We start from the raw sequence: 10034 nt of genomic DNA on the forward strand, positions 1-10034 counted from the left end.
GACAAAACTCCACATAGGGTGAAAGTCGACAACAAACTAAATATTTTGGCCTTTTTTTTTTTTTTTTTAAAGGCATATTTAGTTCTTAAAAAAGTGTTTTACAAAGTTGGAACGTCACCACAACATCGTTTTTTCAGGAGTTACTATCTTTGTGGGGACATTGTCTGCACACTGATAGTAATACCTGCCCACTGACACACGTACGCACGCACGACCATGCAGAACTCATTCATCCAGGACACCACTGCAATAATACCTGTGAGTGACCATGCAAAACTCATTCATCCAGGACACCACTGCAATAACACCTGTGTGAGTGACCATGCAAAACTCATTCATCCAGGACACCACTGCAATAACACCTGTGTGAGTGACCATGTAAAACTCATTCATCCAGGACACCACTGCAATAACACCTGTGTGAGTGACCATGCAAAACTCATTCATCCAGGACACCACTGCAATAACACCTGTGTGAGTGACCACACAGTGGATTTTCAGAGGATGTGTTTGAGTAGAGCAGCAGAAGACGCTGCTGCGCTGGATTTTCAGAGGATGTATTTGATTGAGTAGAGCAGCAGAAGAGGCTGCTGTGCTGGATTTTCACATCGACTCCAGTCCTGTGTTTCACAATGCCCTGCCGAGCAATAAAGGCACACACCAGTACTGTAGGGATCAAACTCTCTTATTGCCAGGGAGCTCCATTAATTGTATTACATACACTCCTGAACACTTTAAAAATATGTGCCAGGTTATATATGCTGTGCACAAAAACAAACCAAAAAAAAACATTGTTTTGTAACATTCAAATTTAAATAGCAAAACAATAATTTAGCAATACAATGCATTACATTAAGAGGTAATAAATGTATGTTTCTATATAGTATTCATTCTATTTACAAGCAGTTTATGTATGCATATATATATATATATATATAGAATATATATATATATATATATATATATATATATATATATAAACAAAGTGGAATGCACAGTATTAGGCTGTACATTCAGGCTGAGACACAAACAGTGTGCAACGCCAAGCAAATCAAATAGGGTTAAAAACAAACACAAGGGAAGGTTCCAGGAAAGAGAGCTTACTTTGAAGTGGAATTAAACACAATGAAAACAAAGCTGCTGTTATAGCCTCTAGTGAAGCCAGTTCCACACCTCTGTGGGTAAAGCATCACACTGCATAGTGTCTGTATGGTAGCCCCCAGCCAATGCTTCTGAAAGGTTTCACAGGTCACAGGCAGGGAGGGACTTTGCTTTAGGATTTATTTACATGCTCCCAAATGGAAGGGATTGGCTGCAGTAAGCTGTTCCTCATCCTCGGGACAAAGCACAGTCTTACTCTCGGACTTATCTAAAGCTGGGTCCACACCTGAGCATGCAACCAAGCCTCTTATATGTGGACGCCCCTGGTCCCTGCAAGCAGCTGCTTGAAGTGGAGCCAGGCTGTACTTTCTAAGCAACCTCCTGAGCGACTTCTGTAGACACAGGCGATCACGTGGCAATTCGCAAACTCTGACTGGTTCGTATAATGCTGACTGCACGGCTTGCATATCCTGTCTAAAGAAGCTCTAATTTAAAAAATGTTGGAGGAAAAATGTAACGCTTTCGTCCAGCTTTTACGTGGCTTTGTTTTTTCTTTAGGGAATATGGCATTTAAAATAACAAGACTTGAAAAAGTAATAACAGCTATCTCTTCCTCGTTAATTACTAGACACATTACAACTGGACCAAAAAAAGTGTCACCTCAGTTGTCAAAAAATAAATAAAATAAATACAATTCTAAAAACTCTGTCACCTCATTTATCATAAAAAAATGAACCTTGCAGATGCGGGAACCTTGTTGCACAAGTAATTGCTCAGATGTGGCCACAGCAATTGATCGCAACCCAGTTGCGTGACTTCAGGGGAGCAGTTGGGCAGCGCAGCAGATCGCTGAGGTGTGGACCCGGCTTATCAGGATCATCTCAATTATGCAGCGCGAACATGGTACTGGTCAGGTGTTTCTCTGGGCATGTTTATAGAACACACCCAAAACGCTCTTAAACCCAGGATCGGAAATGATTGACTTGCGGTGGGTTTGACTGCCCTGAAGCCAAAGACTGAGGGTGCTACCATCTGTCCCACAGAGACACATCTGCAAAGCAAACACTGATACAGCTGTGCAGTCTCCGCTAGAGCAATCCACTAGGAAACACCTGCCATCCACCGTCTCCCTTACATTTTCACTCTGGCCATCCTCAAGGGTGAAATCTAAAAGTTACAAAAATAAATACAATTGCTCTGCCATCATCTACAATTCCACAAGTAATAGTTGCATTAAAGTCTTAAGTGTCAGATTTTTTTTTTTTGTGCTTTTAAAACAGTCTTCGGGGGTGATGGGGAGGGAGGAGGGGGGGGGGTGTTCTGGTCCATCTTGTACTGATTTAGGATTCGTAAACCCTGCAAGAGAAGAGAAGACATGGCGGTAAGTCTGACACAGCTCCTCAGAGTTTTCTCGTTAGTGTAACATTCTTGGAAGAAACAAAACTAGCAAGAAACTACTGACGCTCAATTTAGAGTTAGAGTCTGTGCGTGTTCACAAACCAAGAAAATAAAAACATGCACATAGCCCCCTTCATAATGAAAAGCAGTTTCATTTGATTGGGCATCTCCATGGAGCATGGAATGAGGTTTAAAAGCTAGGATGCAATAGTTGAGACTCTGTAGTTCAGTGAAAGATGATGTGACTATAGTTTTCAGGGGTTGTCACAGACTATTCAGAGGCTGCTCTCCTGCACATCTCAAAAGATCACCACAATACACAATCTTTAGTGTTTCTGAATGGCCAGGGAAACAGAATCCAGCCTGCACTGTACTGGATAGCAGCTCCAAAGTTACAGCGGTTGTTTCATTTCACTGTGTAGCTGCAAGGTGGCACAAAGGCAGGGCTGAAGAGGTATGGCTCAGTGCATGCTGTCTGATTGTGTATACATGAGCTCAGGAATCTGCTCCGGTCTGCAGTAATCTTCCTCCACCAGCTCATGATCATCATCTACTGCACGCCTGTCTGCACTGCACTGCATTAACCTCCTGGGGTTATAGTGCAACAAGCCAAAGCTATTATCTGGTGCACAAGACGCCCTGTAAAAGCACACACACATCCCCCAGACACCTTGCATACGGTCAGTGCTGCAGGGAGGTCTCTGACCAATCAAGTGTCCTCTACCGAACCAGAGGACACACAGTTGGAAATGTTAGGACAGAGGGAGAGACTTCTTCACACAGAGAGTGGGCTACCTCATGTTGTTCAGGCAGAATCACTTGGATCCTTCAATTCTCAACTTGACAAAGTTCTCAGATCAATCAGCTACCAGGAACAGGGCGGTCATAGCCTCCACTCGTTTGTAAATTGTGTTACACGCTAGAACCCTGTTCTCGGCTCTGTGATCTTGACAAGGAGTCTACACAATCCCACTGGGCACCATGCCAAGCCTTTACCTGTGCTTGTCCTTCCAGATCGTGTACCATTTCACCAGGTTCTTGGTGCTCTGCAGTCTGGGGTGCAGGCAGTACTCCTGGCCCTTGAAGCGGGACACATTCTCCATAGTGACGCTGCAGAAGCAAGAAAAACAAACACCTTATTACTATGACAATGGATGCACTGCGATCACCAATGGAGCACACGCCTTTCTGGTCCTTTGAATGGGTTCCACCCTTGGCGATTCCAGAACAGTCATGGTACACCTTCACAGGCTGCAGCAGGCTTAGTTTCTTTTTTAATTTAGTGCTTAGCCTTATGGTTATCTGACTGGTTTCACTGACGCAGATGAGCAAGACTCTTGGGACTACCTTGCTTCACCTTAGGTTAGGAAGCTCAGGATTAGTGTTCAATTATTTGTTAATCATCTGTCAACTGCTCACATCCATCTCAATCAGAACTTGTGCCCATTTCAAATTAACCATCTGGGCTCCATTAGGCACAGAGTAAAATCAGGGACAAGGCTTCCAATAGGAAATGGTTACACCATGCGAATCTCTCAAAGCAGCCAACACACAGAGTGAGCAACTGTGCTGATTAGATCCTGTTTGGATTAGAAAGCAAGCTCCTAATGTGAATGGCCGGGCAGATAGCTTGCAAACGGGCTGGCAGCCTTCCAAGCAGCGCAGTCCAAACATTAGTGTCTCCTGTCTCCTGTCAATCAGTCAACAACTTTCTGTAAATGACACTGGAATGATAATGACTCACAAGATTCTAGCTGCTGCTCGCTGAAGATAATTGTATAAAATTGCCAGAGAATTAAAAGTAACACAGACAACTCATTGGTTCATAAATCACTGCACATGTGGCATGGAGGGAAAAGGTTTTGCTACTTTATATGGTCGCACATTTGAGGGGAGTCCTTCTGTCATGAAAGTAAAAAACTTCACTTCCTAGGGTACAGCAAAGTGAACAGCAAAGTGAACGTGGTACCTTGGATATGAGAGCCAGCAAACTCAAAATAGAGAAAGCAGCACTGTCCGTTAGCTGGGCTGTCAGTGGAACAGTAAAACAGACTGGAGGCCAGATTACTCCTGCCTAGAACGGAACTTTGCATCTACAAAGAGGAGAAAGAACAGGGCTTACAAGATCATCTTCTCATGGCAGTAGGGGTGCTTCGGTTTGATCTCCAGCTTCTGCACGTCCTTGAACCGGATCTTGGGCCCCTTCCTTGTGCACTTGCATTTGTAGGCTGCAGCAGAAACAAACGACAAACGACAGACACACAGTTAACATGCAGCAGAACCAACGACACAGAGACACAGTTAACATGCATCAGAACCAGCGACACAGAGACACAGTTAACATGCATCAGAACCAGCGACACAGAGACACAGTTAACATGCATCAGAACCAACGACACAGAGACACAGTTAACATGCAGCAGAACCAGCGACACAGAGACACAGTTAACATGCATCAGAACCAACGACACAGACACAGTTAACATGCATCAGAACCAGCGACACAGAGACACAGTTAACATGCATCAGAACCAGCGACACAGAGACACAGTTAACATGCATCAGAACCAGCGACACAGAGACACAGTTAACATGCATCAGAACCAACGACACAGAGACACAGTTAACATGCATCAGAACCAACGACACAGACACAGTTAACATGCATCAGAACCAGCGACACAGAGACACAGTTAACATGCATCAGAACCAGCGACACAGAGACACAGTTAACATGCATCAGAACCAACGACACAGAGACACAGTTAACATGCATCAGAACCAACGACACAGAACACAGTTAACATGCATCAGAACCAACGACACAGAGACACAGTTAACATGCATCAGAACCAGCGACACAGAGACACAGTTAACATGTGACAAAGAAAAATGCTCCTGGCTCAAATGTAGACTTCAGTTAATTTATATATCTATATCTGTATCTATTAAATGAAGAAAAGGAACTGTTAAACTGAAAACTCACAGAAATGAAGAATAACCATACACCCCTTTTCCAGGACAAAAGCAAGTCTACTATTAGAATATTTATGAAAGCCTTGTAAAGCACAGATTATTTATGATAAGGAAGCCTGCAACGTGGCTGCCCAGCTTGCAGCTCTCCTCTCCCGAGTTCCCTACTCATGCCCTTTCCCTGGTTAAGAGGCGGTAAACGGCAGCTGTTTCTGCCTGGATTGTGTAGCACATGCTGATCGATCTCTAGCACTGTCTGGCCTTGCTGTTTCTGAGCTCTCTCTCGAGGCACGTTGTTCAGTGCAGCTGGAGGTGTGTTTGAGAAATATGTATCCGCATTTATATAACTAACTGACGCTATAGCTTTGGATTTCTCTGCCGAGATTGCTACATACTAGCACGTTCATTGCCACGAGTGAATACGCGGTTTCCTGAATCGCTGCAGATAATTTAAAAAGGGAATTGCTGTTTATGTTTTCGGTTTTGTTGCGGTAGAATGCAAAGATGAATAATAAACACAAATAAACACACACACTACAAGCACATATTAACAATTTAACAAAGCAGGAGCCAGCGTTTCGATTCACTGCGCAGAGAAGCATTCACACATTTTATTCAAGAGTTTAAAAACCGCACCCAACAAACCAGGAATAAACAATCGACACTTAATTCGGCGTCTTGCCAGTAGTCTGGACCTCTTTCTTTCTCGTTCCACAGCTGGAATTCGCGTTTTTTGTTTCGCCCACTTTCAGACAGAAGTTGTGCCACTGACTATTTGAGAGAGTACAGTCGCTTTGAAAAGTTTGCTCTGGATGTAATCTCGACCGCAGATAGCGTTCAGCCCGTGGGGTCACCGCACAGGACAGCACACGCAACCGCGCGTCTCCAGAACAATCTACGGGCTGCCCAGAACTTTGTTTGAGACGTATTTCAGGTGCATTGGCCAGCACTCAGTTTTTGCAAATAAATAAATACAGCTAATAAAGCTTTTTAAAACGGCAAGCTATTTCAAAATGTAACTTTTGAAAAATCGTTGCCCAAAAGAAAGTTATATAACTGTCATTTCTACCGAATTGAAAAGCAACCTGGAGACACGTATTGAACTGCCTGTTTATTTAGTACAGTATCTAACGAAAGCTAAGACTACCTGTATATTTTGGTTGTTTGTATTTAGAATTAGTCAGTTTAAGTAGCTATACTCGAAGCGATTAGTGGTTATTCTAGGTTGCCTTGGAAACAATGAAGCATATAAAACGTATTTTAAATCATTAGTTGTCGTCATGTTTTGGCTGTCTCTCCCCTGCCTTTAGGCGCTAAACTAATATTTCCGTCATGTAATCGTCCAAAGTATGTTAAAAGAATAGCAGTTATAGATTTGGAATGTGTATGTCTTTTCAAACCCTGTCTCTGTCGTTTTGTTTCTTTTCAATTCCCATTCAAACAATAACACCGCTGCAAGTGTTCTCCGCGCGTCATAGCGCACCGCAGGACTCTGTTTTCACCGGAGATCATCACGCACCAGCTTCTGCGCCTCCGATTAAAAGTTAGCTGCGGATTCATTTCCCCGCCGGTGTGTGCGGCAACCGTGTAGCACAGTGTTCGGGGGTGTTGTTATTGTATTAGTTGTGTATTTTAAATGTTTATAATTCTTAATTTGCGTTTATATGTCTTATCTTGTTTCCTTCTTATAAGAAACATTTTAAATGTGTTTATTTTATATTTTTCAAATGTGTAAATTTTATACAAAATTATATGTGTGTAAAATTTAATACAAATATTTAAAGCATATCATATAAACTCTATTCGAATAGCGGATGATATATAGTTCCTTACCTATATATATAATATATATCATATTATTATATATATAATATATAATTGATCAACTACTAGTTGACTCCTGATTGACTGACTATTTCATCATTTGAGAGCTGTATACACGCATTTAGATTTCTTTAAAAAGGTATTTTTTATAAACCGTGTATATTTGTTCTTTATAAACGGTGGTGTGTTTTTCGTTTACTTTTGTTAAATGCTATCCGTATAAACTTGATGTAATTAGTATTTTACATAAACGTTTAAAATGTACTATAACAGAGAAAGACGCATACAGATTTGTAGTTTGTTTCTATAAAAGCTTGTGCGGTATATATACACACACACACACACACACACACACACACACATTAGATTATATATTAGAACTTAAAAACGCAATCCTGTTTGGATTGATCCAAAACTTGTTTTATATAACAAACTGTTCCCCAAACTAACATCCCAAAAGGTCTATGAGAACGAGAAGCACAATGGCCTGGTGTTCGGTAAACACGCTTCTGTCTTAAAACAATGCGAATGAATCTTACCTTCCACACTGATGGAGTACAGGGCGATTATCATCAGGATGAGCACGATGGTGGAACGATGCATCTCGTCAGTTCAAGAGAACGAAAAGCCCTCCTGGTGTGTTTATGCTGATGGTTTTACCGTGTTTTGTCGCTGTGTCAGCCTCGCTGGGCTTTTTTGTTTTCTCAAACGTCAAGCTATAATGCGAGTACTTCTTCAGTTCATGCGCTAGAAGCTCCGCGCTGTGTTTCCTCTGGGTCGAGTCTGTCGCTGCAAACCTGTGCGCTCCGATTTTCCGTGCTCGCTTTCCAGAGCGGTCTTGCGCTTTTTAAAAAGAGTCCTCAACCACGCCTCATTAATATGCAAAGCAAAGCAATGAATCACTCATCCCAGAGAGAGAGAGAGAGAGAGAGAGAAAGAAAGAAAACATGAAAAAAAAAACCTGGCCCAAGATGTTTGATTGGATTTATTCTAGAAAGGGGAATTAGAGTCTGTTTTTTTCCTGGAAAACAAGCAAATTCAACAAACAATGGTTTAAAAGAAGCGAGTGGCTTGCAGCCTAACCCTTCCATTTATAATACATGGCATTGGTATTTCTGTGGTTTATATTTGTAATCATTCTGTGTCTAAACATGGTGATACTGCAAAATCCCAGGGGTGGATCTGTTAAGGTGAATGTATTTATCATGCATGATATACTTGTCCATATTGTTTAGATAAAGAGAAGAGGAAACATGAGGTCCATAGTGTGTAATTAAAACAACACAACCCCAACCCTAACTCCAGCCCTAAACACAAGGGCTAATAATGACCCACAATGAACCCCAAGCCATTGAGATCACATTGGGGATTGGGATCCTAACACATATGCAAGTTTCCTTCATGATGCTAACTTACCACCTTGTTTTGATCATCTTTGATGGCCTCTCCTGCTGTTCAGTGGTCCTTAGAGAGCGAAGAGGTCAGAGTTCATGAATGGTGAGGCGCCCATGCTTATTTAACCCTTGGCTTGCTGGGCAGTGTCAAAACGAATATAAAAAAAGAAATACAAATTGTGTTTTTATCAGATTATATCTGATTGCAAAAATGTTCCACACATCACAGAGACTGGTGTATAGCCCTGGATTCCTATTTAAATGTTTTCCATAGTAAAAGCATAGCAGCTTGTAATAAAGCACATTGGAAGCATGGTCAAGTATAGTTAAAGACTGTATGCCATGGTAAAGCATATTAATAAACATGGCAAACCAGGGTAAACGCTGGTAAATGCAGAGGTAACCATGGGGAAAGCATGGGGGCTGTAAGGACACAGCAGTACTCTTTTAGAAAAGTAGTTTACAGCTAAGTGCATTGTTCCGTTGTCTGTCTGCCCGGCCTCTAAGAGACAATAGCGGTTTGTGGTGGATTTAAACTAAACATTTAGCAAGCAAGCTAGGAGCTGGGCAACAACCCTCTTTGTCACTCTTTGAACTGAAAGGGTAAAGGAGACTCTCGCTGCATTTCAATAGGGAATTTAATAGATTCCTTCCAGACTCCTCCTCTGCGGCTCTGAACCATCTCAGTGGCAGCACCAGGGGGAAATGTATTCAAGTACATTGTGGCTATATTAATATAGCTATATATATATATAGATACACTTTTACAGTGGCCTGTCTTTGTGCTCCAGGTAAAGAGCTCGGCCTGTCTTTGTGCTCCAGGTAAAGAGCTCGGCCTGTCTTTGTGCACCAGGTAAAGAGCTCGGCCTGTCTTTGTGCTCCAGGTAAAGACCAGGTAAAGAGCTCGGCCTGTCTTTGTGCACCAGGTAAAGAGCTCGGCCTGTCTTTGTGCACCAGGTAAAGAGCTCGGCCTGTCTTTGTGTACCAGGTAAAGAGCTCGGCCTGTCTTTGTGCACCAGGTAAAGAGTCTTTGTGGCCAGGTAAAGAGCTCGGCCTGTCTTTGTGCACCAGGTAAAGAGCTCGGCCTGTCTTTGTGCACCAGGTAAAGAGCTCGGCCTGTCTTTGTGCACCAGGTAAAGAGCTTGACCTATCTTTGTGCACCAGGTAAAGAGCTCGGCCTGTCTTTGTGCACCAGGTAAAGAGCTCGGCCTGTCTTTGTGCACCAGGTAAAGAGCTCGGCCTGTCTTTGTGCACCAGGTAGAGAGCTCGGCCTGTCTTTGTGTACCAGGTAAAGAGCTTGACCTATCTTTGTGCACCAGGTAAAGAGCTCGGCCTGTCTTTGTG

General features: G+C 42.6%; 1 protein-coding gene across 1 annotated transcript; it reads right to left on the minus strand.

Annotated features, from left to right (window-relative positions):
* Positions 1-669: 669 nt before the first annotated feature.
* Positions 670-8133, minus strand: LOC121297333 (C-X-C motif chemokine 14-like). Its single transcript, XM_041223591.1, has 4 exons — positions 7836-8133; positions 4622-4727; positions 3496-3609; positions 670-2457 (listed from the first exon to the last, which is right to left on the minus strand). The coding sequence occupies exons 1-4, from the start codon at positions 7897-7899 to the stop codon at positions 2442-2444; spliced, it is 300 nt and encodes a 99-aa protein (XP_041079525.1). The 5' UTR covers positions 7900-8133; the 3' UTR covers positions 670-2441.
* Between the last annotated feature and the right edge of the window lie 1901 nt (positions 8134-10034).

This window comes from Polyodon spathula, chromosome 22 (assembly GCF_017654505.1).
Source record: "Polyodon spathula isolate WHYD16114869_AA chromosome 22, ASM1765450v1, whole genome shotgun sequence".
NCBI classification, from domain to species: domain Eukaryota; kingdom Metazoa; phylum Chordata; class Actinopteri; order Acipenseriformes; family Polyodontidae; genus Polyodon; species Polyodon spathula.